The sequence below is a fragment of the Anabrus simplex genome, chromosome 1 (assembly GCF_040414725.1).
Source record: "Anabrus simplex isolate iqAnaSimp1 chromosome 1, ASM4041472v1, whole genome shotgun sequence".
Taxonomy (NCBI): domain Eukaryota; kingdom Metazoa; phylum Arthropoda; class Insecta; order Orthoptera; family Tettigoniidae; genus Anabrus; species Anabrus simplex.
In genome coordinates, this window is record NC_090265.1 from 689,245,900 (window position 1) to 689,259,485 (window position 13,586).

At 39.3% G+C, this 13,586-nt stretch overlaps 1 protein-coding gene across 11 annotated transcripts in view; it reads left to right on the forward strand.

The window, feature by feature from the left end:
• Nucleotides 1-13,586, forward strand: part of LOC136857337 (cellular tumor antigen p53) — a 198,860-nt gene that overhangs the window by 72,266 nt on the left and 113,008 nt on the right. For all 11 annotated transcript variants that reach the window (XR_010858529.2, XR_010858530.2, XM_068225144.1 and 8 more), the window contains exon 6: nt 8,485-8,704. Coding sequence is in view for 9 of the 11 variants with exons in the window: in XM_068225144.1 (XP_068081245.1) it covers nt 8,485-8,704 (220 nt within the window). In the remaining 2 variants the exon portion in view is untranslated. The remainder of the gene's footprint in view (nt 1-8,484; nt 8,705-13,586) is intronic.

Here is a 13,586-nt window from a genome sequence, read left to right on the forward strand (position 1 = left end):
GTGTTGGCCAATGAAACTGGAATTGTAATAGTATCATCTGAATGCATATTGCATTTCCAATTTTCTGTAGTACCTCACTGAATTCCTCTTCTTCCTTAAATTTGTTGTGAGAAAAAACTCCACCGTAGAAGGGATTTCCTCACAGAAGGTTACACTCCTCCCATCTCCTAGAGCTGTTGTGTCTGTCGGAAGTTTCCTACGATAGCATCTGGTGTTACATGTGATAAAATTCAGTTTTGGACCGTATTGAAAGTATTTGTATTAAATAACACTAGTATCATCAGCCATTTTTTTTACCTTAGGAATAGATCAGGTACCTGATTGGGAATGACTTATGAATACTGTTAAAAACTGTGTCTTGTAAAATGGATTGGAGATCGTTAAACAACTATTACAAAATAAAATGTGGTATACTCTTACTTAACAATATTGTGTTAATATTCGAGTCTAAACATGACAATTATTTGAAGATTACAACATAGGTGGTTGGTTCTTGATATTAAGATATTACAATAAAGATAAAAGTCAGAAAGACATTCCATTTGTCAAATGGTGTGTTGTTAAAAACTTGAGGAAAGTTGCGCATTGGTAACGGTCGTTGATTCTTGAAGTTAAAGTAAGTATTGATTTTCATTTATATGCTTATAAATTTTGAAGAATTTTCATATGGCCTGGTTCTTTTTAAGATAGTATTAGTTGGAATGCTGGTGCCGTAGGCTATATTGAAGTTTGTGTAGACGTCATTAGGCCATCTTTGATGTCGTATTTGTAGGAAGAGTAGTGATAGGTGTGGCTCTTTGTTGTAGAACGTATTGAGGTGAGCATACTAGTCGAAAGGGAGCGTTGTTGTCAATCGGTGGGTAGCCAAGTGTGTGATGAAATTCCACATTCCCTTTGACCGCTGAGATGTTAACTTATGTTGGGGACTTTAGATCAACTGGCAAGAACCAGACTTGTTCATTCGTGCATGGTTTTGACTTGCTACCACTGGCAGGGCGTCCCACAAACCATGCCATTTAGACTCTGACAAGCGATGAACCAACAGCGTGGGACACAAATCCAGCTGTGAGCTTTATAACCGCAACATCTGTAATGTACGCTATTGGAGCTGGAATGACCGCGGCTGCTGTTGCCAGACTTGCCCTCCAATGGATACTCGTTAAAGGATTTAAAGTGTACTCATTCCCATTACAGGGCCTTGCGTGAGTCCCGTATGGTTATTTTTAGTCACTACCTCTCCGTGCTGGGAGTGGGTAATTTGCACGCCTTCTGCCTTCCTTTGGATATGGTAGCCGTTTTTCAGGCTCCCTCTCCGGAATTGAACCCTGGGTACCCGTTACAACCCTGGTAAGCACAGTACCTATCATCGACGGTTGATAAGGCAGACATTTGAAAGATGCGTCGCCGGTGTGTGGATCGTGCGATCAGCCCAAAGTTATTCAGAGCCGCCAAGGCAAACGGACCAGACGAGCCAGTCGATTGATTTTGATCTAATAAAAGCGTCCCTTCCATTTCTGGTCGAGACTCTGCATGTATCAGCTCTAGAATTACCACAGTTAATAAGTAAAGTGGTATGATGTAGGGACCATACCTGATTTGATGTGCCATTCTCAGTTTCAGGTTAATTTGGCTTGCACTGAGGCATGCATAGCTTAATCTTTGAGACAAGCATAGGACTACTGGCAGGATCAAAACAAAGAGCTGGCTGGCTTGAGAGCCGAAACCAAACGTTGTATCCTGCCGTCTCCGAGTGCAGTCTGCGGGACACACACTTGCTTTGCTCCATTTTAGAATGTGCCTACTCTATGCATTACATAGCCATATCACCGAAGTCTGGCCTCATCCATCTTATCTACAAAGGGGGCAACTGCTATGATTTTTCGGACATCTATGTTGGTGACGTTATCTAGCTGGGTCAGGCCAGGCAAAGAATGTGCATTCCATGACATGAAGTGCTTATTCGTGCTTGACAGTTGCCGGCCAGGGGCCTATTCCACAAAAGTATGGTCTTGTACATTACAAGTTACTAGTGTGGATTCTTGTAATGTATGGAGTTGTACATTTCTCTTCCACAAAAGATTGAAAGTCTCTTGTATATTACCAGTGAATTGTTACAAGTTTTACAAGTGACGATATATCAATAAACATACTACATCATAGCATGAATCAGCTTTTTTTTATTTTCGTATTCCATTCGTTGAATTAGGTTATGCTTGCCTCATTTATCGTAATATTGTATTTTAAGGTAACTTATGCAGCAAATATTCAAAGAAATAATATTCCTGTGAATTTCTTAATGCTACGATGTTATTTTTCAGTTTATTTCTTTGATGATAAGAAATTACTTAGTAATTATCTCCCATTCTGTTCTTCCGCAAATGTTCCACGATAGTCTGACATACCTTTGTCTGTCATTAAGAATCAATTACCGCTATTAACGATATTCGGCTGCCAAACGTAATTGTTACGAAATTGCAAACTCTGCGTGAATTGTTAAAATGATGTCAAGAGAAACAAAGTTATTCATTTTGATGGAAATAGAAAGAAGGAAAGATCTTTGTTTCAGTGCATTCAGCGAGACTCAGAAAAAACAAGACAAAATAAATGGTTGGATGGAATTATTTGACTTGGGAAAAGCTCATGGAGCTTTTAAGGGGAAAAGTTGGACTTATGTAAGAGATATTCTGCTCATTAATGATTCTAGGAATGTCCTTCTTGGAACATGTTTGTTCAGTATTTTCAGGCCAAGGAACAATTTGAGGAAATTTTATATCACTTATTGCAGCTATCACAGAATGTATTGACCTACAGACCAGAGATTTTACCCTCCCATGCATATCTGCAATACCATGGTACTGACCCTCATTTCCTAGCCAATGTAGTGTTTTTAGTAACTGTTGTTTAGCAGAGAGAGAGTTATTTCTATTCGTTGGATGTTTTAACCTATGCCCAATATCTATCAAAAGTTCTTCCACTTGTATTGTGCTTAACCTAAAACATTCGTTGTTTTGAAATACAGTGTTAAATTGGAAGTTTATTCTTTCCTTGTACAGATGGTAGTTTTAATTTTCATCACTATCACTACAGCTAGACCACATATTTAACAAAATGTTTCTGAAATAAGCATATTTAAATAGCACTAGTACATTTACATATTATTGTCCTTTCACTGGTAGAGAATACTTCGCAATTCACTAGTGCCTTCGTGGAACACACCCATAAAAATTCACTGGTAATTTGTAAGTATGGAGTAGTAAAGTACAACTGTAGAAAATTCTTTTGTGGAACAGAAAATCTGTTATTTATACTAGTTACTAGAGAATTTACTTACAAGACCTTACTTTTGTGGAATAGGCCCCAGCAGTTAGAGCCATACAGAGAGACTGGGCAAACAGTCCTGTAAACCTTGGACTTGGTATCCGAGGATCATAGCGAACACCATTAGTTTGCCGCCACTGGAAACAGACCGTGGATATTCATTTTTCATTTCTTACATAGTATTCCCCACCCGACTACTCATTTCTGCAACCCGGCTGACAAAAATTTCTGGGGAGATCACTGCTCCATTTTCTTGGTATGTAGTCAAAGTTAATTTGCTGTTAGTCTTTCATTCCACTTCTGAACCTTCTCTTGAATTGGTGATGCTGCTCAGCAGCCTGTAGTACCTAGTCAGCGTACTGGAATGAATATGGGGGGTGATGACTGGATACCGAAGGTAATTGTGTCTATATACAATATGAAAAGAAGTGTTAAAAGGCCAATCCCTGGTGGACACCAACACAAATGGATTATAATAATAATAGTTATTATTATTATTATTAATGTGTGGACTATACGTATGATAATGTTCCTTACATTTATATGTTGGGCAGTAATAGAGCCCACCTGGTGGCCATGATCATTAAGGCATCAAGTCTATATTATCTGACACCATAGTTTCTCGGTTTGAGGTCCAATGGTCAAACAAAATTTCACCATCAGAAGGTTGGCTAGCAGGGTAGGAGAGGTGGTGGTACACAATTTATATCACTAGATTGTGTGCCAATGGCCGTGGATTCAATTCTAGATTTCTCTGCAGTGGTCACATGGAGTAAGGACATGTGCTGCCACTGTTGGGGGTGGTTCGTATGTTGGACGGAGATGTGAAGCCTTCAGCAGATGTCTTGGTGTTATTCAACAGGAGTAGGCTATGTGCCGGCATCTGGTTTCACTCTCTTCCAGATATCGTATATCATTCGTTTCATGTCATTAATTCCTTTGAGGAGGTTGACATCAGGATGGGCATCTAGTCGTAAAAATGTGCTACGAAGATTTATCTCACTTCATACCCGACCTCATAGAGAAAAGGGGCAACATATACATATTTTAGAAAGTAATGTACATAGGAAGAAATTACACTGCCATGAGCACTTGCACTACAAAGATTGTTAAGGCAACGGTGGTACAGAAATTCATGCTTGGTTGGATGAGGTGTATAGTCCAGACATGGTTCAGCGATGATGTCCGCAATTTTGTGACTAATATGAAAATGTAGCAGACTAGCAGTAGCCTAGTGTCGAACTTGTGGATGCCACGATTCGTGCCGATTAGCGGGTCACTGTGGGTGATGTTGCCTGGCATCGAAGATCAGGTCTGCTTGAGCACACCAGTTAGTGGTGACATCCTGGAATACTTTAAATTGGTAGCATGGTAGATGCTTAGTCATTCATGATGCCTCAGCGAATGGACATCAGTCTGTAGAGTCTACTTGTATGCATGTTGACGTGATCTGGTGAGGATTTCTAAAATTCTTTCAACGCCTTGATACCTCTTATGGCTTGTAGTTACAGTTTGAACAAAAGTGAAGAAATCAAGTTGGAATAAATCAGGCGATAACAGAAATGTAACAATAACATAAGGAATACCGAGCTCGATAGCTGCAGTCGCTTAAGTGCGGCCAGTATCCAGTAATCGGAAGATAGTGGGTTCGAGCCCCACTGTCGGCAGCCCTGAAGATGGTTTTCCGTGGTTTCCCATTTTCACACCAGGCAAATGCCAGGGCTGTACCTTAACCCCTCAGTGCCGCAGCCGTTTAAAGAGCTTCCTACCCCGCGGCCGGATGAGATTTCAACTACGCGCGACTGAAATACATTGATTCACTTAAAACGTTACTACTAGTATAAGAGTAGCCGATATTCACGAAATTTGGAATTCCTTATGGTAGAACTATGTACATGAAGATAATTACATAATTGTTTCACATTTCCTTTGTAATTTAGTTCCGTGTGATAGAGTTCGAAGCACTCTTCGAGACAGAGACCCAAGGCACACTCCTGGCAGCAGTACACCGATGTCTTCTTTTCACCGTGTTTTGAACACGCGATACAACGTCTCTGAGGTTTGGATTTCTCACTCTTGGGTGCTAATTTCCTGATAAAACGTATTTCCTGCAACCTTGGAACTGTATTATCTGATGCGCGCCGGCCTTGAATATTTCGTTTCCCGCCCGAGAAGTGTATTTTGTACTACGTAAACAAACCTTCCATCAGCTGAAACTGATAAGATAACTGCTCAATGTGTGTCCCTGTGACTTGTCTAAATGTTATTGGAGAATCTAGGAATCATAATTCACTGTTAAAAACTTCCCTTTGACCTCTATGCGTATCTATAGTCTCCTACACGAAATTTCCAAGTACTGGTTCCTCCTCATCGTCACTCTCATCATTTACCACTGCATCGGCCACAGCCACATCATCTATTTCATTATCACTACTGCTAATACTGCCACTACTACTTCCGACTAAACTTTCATTTGAATTATACAATATTTCAAGCACGTTACTCTCAGCAGGAGCTAGTCATTGAGCGCGGTGCGTCACACAAGCTGATGAAGCTGAAGCGGGACCGAAAGCGGCGGGACGAAACTGAATGAGGGGAATAACATTTATGACGAATCAAACCAACTCGATACATATTTCAGATTAAAAGTTCGATATATCGTCTTTCAAATGAGATATATACCATGCACAACTGCTTCTCGTGCCGTATGACAGAAAGCAGCACTAACGGATGCCTACACAGAGCACTCGTGGAGAGTTACGAAAAGACTACAAGCTGAGAAATAAAGACAAATATAATAAATAAACCGCACTCTTAATACAAAATTAGAGAAAAGAACATCACACGAAAAGACAAACTTCTCAGATCATCATATCTTTATTTTATTCTATGGGAAAGAATGAAGAAAACGGACTATTAAAAAAGCAGGGATTGGTGCTCAGACATAATTGACAAATACTTATCCTTGCAAAAGCAACTACACTTTAACGATTTTCAATTCTTATTTAGAACACTGATAAACCCAAAAATGTCTTCTTGGAAACAAAACAATTTGCATATCCATAACACCAAAACTCTTCGCGCTATAGCCGTAAATGCGAAACCCTGTATGGGTCTATACCACGTATAGAGGTCGGCGGCTACGGAAGGAAAGGGTGTCTATACCACGTATAGAGGTCAGCGCTGAGGGGTTAAGGCCACGGCCGCTTCCTTCCACTTCCTAGGCCTTTCCTCTCCCATCGCCACCATAAGATATATCTGTGTCGGTGCGACGTAAAACAAAATAGAAAAAACATAAGGAATGAGAGTGCATTGTTTGTAAGACCAAGTAATGGACGACAAAATACACTGAAATAAATGCCCTCTTTCTCACGTACTAATGGTCCCATTAACCTGGGATTTGTGCTAAATGAATATTTGAACTGTTATTTCCAGTTCTGCTAAAAGTTTCTGAGGCAGCAAACTAATTTTCACTGTATTCTGAAACCACCCGTGCAAATACAAGAACACCACTTTCATTTAATATAAAATATGGAAGTTCTCTTCTCCATTAGTAAACTTATAAGGTAAAAGATAAATATATATATATATATAAAGTTAATAAATGTGAAATACATTCTGTAGAGTCTCTACTGTAAATGCTTGAAAATAATTAGAGCTAAAATGTTGTAACAGTGAATTTTTAATTAGACTGCTGCAATTTCTTAGTGCTCTATCTTAATCACCCCAGTCCACAGGGTAAGGCGGCACTTAGATGGTTCCGAATCACTGAGGGATTAAGGCCAGACCATGACTGCTACTTTCCCAATCCTGGCCCTTTCCCATCTACGCTTTGCCAAAATCTTTTGATGTGTTACATTATGAAACCACTAGCAAGTATTATAATAATAATAATAATAATAATAATAATGCAGTGAAACCTCGTTAGTACGATCCTCATTAACATGTTTTCCCGCTTAGCACTTTAAAAATTCAAAGTCCCGATTCTCGTATTAAATCTATATAAAAATACCTCACTTATTGCGTCATGAATTTTCTCTATCACCACTTAGTACGATCACCTTTTTCCCAGCCCTGAAAAAGTTATTTCTCATCCCTTGTGAAACAAATGTGATCTCCATCTTGCGTAAGATCTGTTGCCACAGTTGCGTGATTATGGAAAATGGCCTTAAATTTCTGAACTTCAGGGTAAGTTGCATGTTTGGGGAGCAAGCAGTTAGCCTCAGGAATGTTCAATTTTGCTTGCCGATTAGCAGCAAGATTGCTGAATAACACAGAGTCTATTTGTCTTGTATTCTGTATTCCATTCAGAAGTTAGAAATTTATTTTGTGTTGAGTGGTAGGGTGAAGTGTAGTGAATATTTGCTGCGTGATATGGTAGCCTATATCTGGATTAGGAACATATAAACATGCATATCACATCACAAATTTTTGCTATTACAGCTTACTACGAGTACGATCACATTTTTCCTAGCTCAGAAAATGTTATTTGTCATCCCTTGTGAAAGAAATGTGCAGCACTTCCAAGTGGCATGGCGCTGAAGTACAGCCTGTTATAGTTTTGTCGTATATCACGTTCACCCCCGGGGTCAAAGTCATTCGTCCTGGTTCCTCCCGGTCACACATGGTTGAGTGTAACCTCAGTTCATTGTCTAAGAGTGTGACCAGAAAATAATCTTTAATAAACACACTGTTCCAAAATAAAAAGCTTCTACTAACATTTGTTTTAGAAAGAGTGTGGTCTGCAATGGATATTTTCATTGGCCACTGTGCATATGTTCATATTTGTTTGGTGTTCTTCACACATCTCATTACACTTATTTTATAAGTCCCAATAGAAAAGGAAAAGGTTTTCATATTTGTTCTTTTGTATTTTTTTACACCTTTTAGTACTTAACTCTCATCTTTAGAAATGGTAGATTTCACTGTACCCGCGGATACACCACTTCAAATGCCCTCATGTCGGAAAAAGTCTTATCTAGTGTTTCCATATCCCTGTTGGATAGTTTTTATTCGTATATATCAGTATTACATTTTCTCGCTTAACACGTTCATTTTTGTTATCTCCTGCAGAAACGTCTTAACGATGTTTTACTGAAATGATACTGATGACATCAAACCAAAATGTTGCATATGTAAGTGGGGTCATATTCTTTTTGCTTGCAGGATTCCAGCACTTGCTCCATATCATCCGATCAGATCATGAACTCACACAGTATCATGAAGATCCAGAGAGCCATCGGCTAAGTATAGTAGTGCCAGTTGGTGGTCCATCTCCTGGTACTGACTATGCAAGAGTGGATTTCACATTCACATGCAAGAACAGTTGTCCTGTTGGTATGAATCGTCGCTCCACTGCCATAATTTTCACATTGGAAAGAAGCAAGTAAGTATAAGTAACTTCTGTCTTTATTTCAAAAACTATATATGAATCTGATAGGTAGGAATTTGAAATAGAAGGTGAACAGCCAACAAAAGAACAAATTAAGACATGACATCTCTCTCAGAGAGAGAGGGGAGGTTGGTGGTGGTGGTGGTGGTGATAAGAAAGGAAACATATAATAGGATTAATCGAATGCGTGGTCAGTGTGGGAAGAGGGAGTAACAGAAATAAGAGATGAGGACAAACATGGAAGCACAAAAGGACCTGCTATTTTTTAGTGATCCTACTTACCAGTCATTGCCTGCTGCTGCGTTAAACCTGCTACTCGCCGCTTTGTTACATGTTTTGCACATCCAAACTTGCGTGAAGTGAACAACTAATGCACCACTTAGGAACCTTGCCTTCCACTTATGGCACTGAAAAATGTTCTGCATTCTTGAGCTCCTTGTGTGCATGTGTTGCCTCATTTCCACTCCGCTGCAACGATTGTATATTGAGTTATGCTCCTTCAAAAGTTTGAGTTTCAGTCCCTTTGGTGTGTTGCGGTCGAGGTGGGGGACTCAGTTTTACATTGAGCTGGTCTTCCCACTATCACTTCTGCATGTATTTTAGGATAAGAGGACAGAAAGAACCTTTAAAATCTCCACGACGAATCGCTTGGTGAACTACATCCGAATACATGACTTTCACTTAACGTTGACCTAATACGTTTCAAAGAGAAATCATTATGCAGTGCAGTAAGGAAGAAGTAGTATGCCTATTTTTGTTTTCGTTTTCTAAAACTCATTTTTATTCCAAAAAAACTGACCATCCCACTTCTTGTCCAGAAAGAAAAAGAAAAAAAAAAAGAAAACTGGATATAAAATCTTACTGTGAATGCATTTCAAAACTTAAACCTTACAGTGAAACAATTTTTCCGTTGCAACCTTTCCAGGGTTTTAAATTATCCTTGGGTAAACATCAATTTGCCCCACCACTGTGCAGTTAGGAATTTAAAGTATTTTGTGCACATTTCTCAATCAAATGGGAAGTACATTTCTCCCCCTTTCAGTAATTATGAAGAACTTTAACACGTTGAGTGCCAGACCGAAATTCATAGGATTGCCATGTAGTGCCTGAGCTAATAAGATCAAGTTACTCCCTGGTGCCAAAACGTTCACAGGCTTAACCAAGCAAATGATCGCTGAAATGAGGATATATTTGTGATATATTAAGTCAACTTATTATGTATATTAGGTAAAATATTACAGGGGGTCGTATTGGTCATTATGAATTGTACACGTACACGCGCCCCAATATGGGGTCGCACTTTTACACGAGTTACTGTCCCTACGCTCGGTCGTACTTACCTTTCCCTTTGCAGGGACGCGTTATATGCAGTTGATTATGAGAGATGTGTTAGCTTGTTCATACTGGAGCCGTAAAAATGTACGATCTACGGTTTTAGGTCAGGAAATGTTTGTAAATTACGATCTTCTGTTTTGAAGTTACGAAATCTTCGTATAAAATGTTGTTATATAAAGTGGTGAAAATCATGTGAATTTGGTAAATTAGGATGTAAGAGAATAATATTATAAGAAGAATTAGTTGTTATGGAATATTGAGTAAGTATATAATTTTGTTTGTATAACTTTTTGTTTCGGTAAGAGAACGTAGCAGCGATGGTTGTGCAACATGGGAACCAGTGACTGCAGTATATCGTTGAAGATGATCATAATTGTTGCAGCAGCTGGCTTGGAAACCCGGAGTACAGTGGGTTGTATGCTGAAGATTGTAATTCATCAGTGTGGATGAATGTGCGAGATTGCCATTTGCTCTGTACTGGGTTCAAAATCACTGTAATTATGTACTTTGTCTATATCACCATTGTCTGACTTGTTCTGTATATCGTCCCGACTATCTGCACTAAGTCTTTTACTGCTCGATTTACTCATAGCGACTTAAAAAATACAAGGAAACTCACAGCACTGCGCACTCACGTAAACAATCCGTGCGCGAGATAGACAATGATTTTGTCACCCTACAAAGCACTCTTGACGTACCCATATGGGGTTGCGCCAAAACAGGAATTGACGAATGAAAGGTGGACTATGCACGTGCTTAAATAGACAACCAACAGATGGCAGGAAGAGACTTTATACAGTTTCGAAGCACATAGTTACTATGCAACGAAATGGGTTTGCACAGTTCCCGATTTAGAACGTACGATCCCATATGGGGACGTGAAGCTCAAAAACTTGACTTCTCTCACGTACCCAAATGGGGTTGCTTGGCACTTGACGTATTAATATTGTAATCCACTGTGAAATAATTTAGTGCTAATTCTTTTTTTTAGCTTTTGATAGAGTATCTCCAAGTGTTCTTGTATCTAGTTTTCACTGATGGGATTCCTTTAATATTTTCTCTTTACCCTATCTCTTAGATTTTGGTTGTAGGAATGATCCCTGTTTTACTGGATGCACATACCGTATTTACTCGTGTAATACGTGGTTTTTCGCAATGAAGAAAATGGTAATCAATGTAATAATAATAAAATAAATTCACGACTATATCCTAGAACATGAATAAATCCCAGAATATAATCTCGCATACAGGACCCCCAACGTAATTCGTCAGAGAGGAACAATTCTGTGGGTACAGGGCTTACTGCAGCTCTGATAACATCACAGAAATTTGTGAATAGTTTCGTCCTTATGACCCGCGCAATGAAAACGCTTTGGAAGTCTTGCTGTACATCTGTGTTTCGTAATTAAGAAATGTCCGCCTACGTAGCGTAGGCCTACTGCAGCTCTGATGACGTTCCACAAATAGGTGAATAATTTCATGTCCGACCTGCGCATTGCAAGCATGCATCTGTTATATATATGTCTGTGTTTTGTAGTTAAGAATGTTCACCGGCGTAATAGTTAGCACAATTAGCTGCAGTTCTTGTGAGCCTGAGTTCGATTCCCGGTTCCGTATTGCCAGAGATTTACAAGTGGCAGGAAGACTGATATGCGATAAAAATGGTAAATGCAACTCCTTTCCACTGGGGGATGTCTAAAAAGTGCTGCACCACCTCGGGATGACGAAACGCGTTTACTTTAAGAAATATTCACGGTTGTTTCTATTAATATAGCAGGCAAGATCATTAACTCTTTATGCTCGTGTGTCGAAACAGGTCGAGAGACGCAGTTCAGCGCCAACGCTCGTGTGTTGACCAGAGCTCGACACACGGTTTTGCTTCGCATAACTACAGTAGAAGTCCGCTATAACGAGTAACGCATATCACAAGACCCCCGTTATAACACCAATTTGTTTCTGTCCCTTCAAAATTTATATATTAAACAGTGTATTATCCTTCGGTTACAGCGAGTCCTATCACGGACTCATCCGTTATTACGAGCGCTTAAGCACGCGCGATTTTTCCCGTTACCAATAATTATACACCCCAGCGATTATGTTGCATGCAATCGATTGATTACCTTCAGTATCGTTTCCTCGCTATTTCCACTAGCGTGTTCTCTCGTCGACATTTGAAGGCAATGTCGGGGTCGATTAGTAACACTCGTCGACTGCTGTTCCGTAAAGCAAATTTGAAATGAAAGAGGACATTTTCGTAATAAATGCGTAAATAACGTGTCCGATAACTTGTTAACTCATTAAAAATAAAGGCTGACTAAACGATAGCTTAATTTTAATGCTAAATACTGCAATTTTAAGTGAGAATGGAATAACCTCGAGATATGGCAGAGTGCATAATTGGTTTCAGAGGTTACTTTATATTTTCTCGCATCTGTTCAAATTACGGAAAGGCTGTTATGTATATTTATAGCGAGAAGGTTGTAATTTTTCTACTGGCGCTTGAAGCGTGTTTTCATCATACGTATTGTACGGTTAGGTTAGGATAGGTGACGCTGTTTGAATCAGAAAACTCAAACCTTTGCCACAAAATGTGATCAGTCATCTTTGGTACGGTACAGTTTTCTCATTATGTGCATTTGCGAGCTCACTTGTCGAAATTCGAAGGAGATGTTGGAGTCTATTAGTAATACCCGTCGACTGTTGTAATCTAAAGAAAATTCGAAATGAAAGGGGATAACGCGTTTTCGTAATGAATGCGTAAATATCGTGGCCGATAGCAGTTGTTGACTCGTTAAAAATAAAGGCTGTAGTTAAGTAAGAATGTGATACACCTCAAGATATGACAGAGTACATAACTGATTTCAGAGGATAGTTCATATTTTCTCGCGTCTAGTTACATTTCGGAAAGGCTATTCACATGTAATATTTTTAGCGAGGAGGTTATCATTTCTCTACATGCATTACAAATATGTTTTCATGATACATGTACGGTTAGGTTAGGCAACGCAGTTTGAAAAAGAAATCTGAAATGTTTGCCACAGAAGCCTATGAGTGATACCGTATTTCTCCGAATCCAAGACGATGTTTTCTTTTCTCAGAATTTCATGCGAAAAAATCAAGGGTTGTCATGCATTCCCGGACTAACAGTAACGAATACCACTGGCAACTGCTGTGGTAACCACGCTGCTTCTTTTCACTCCCGCGCGTGCATGTATATTCCGGTATACCACTGATCTCTATATCTCTGTATAGAGATCAGTGATATATACACAACACTCGTTGACAATAAACTTCATTATCAGATACCACGAGCACACTAACGCAATAAAATACAACAGGTTTTCAGCCATCGGCCAACACATGCAAGATTATAACCATAATTTCACCAATATTGAACAAGACATGGATATCCTCGTATTAGCAAACAAGGGCCCTTTACTCAACATAATGGAAAATTACTACATACACCTAGACCAATACTTTAATGCCAGTCACAATCTCAATGAAATCTCAGAGAAACCCAACATACTCTTCGATCTAT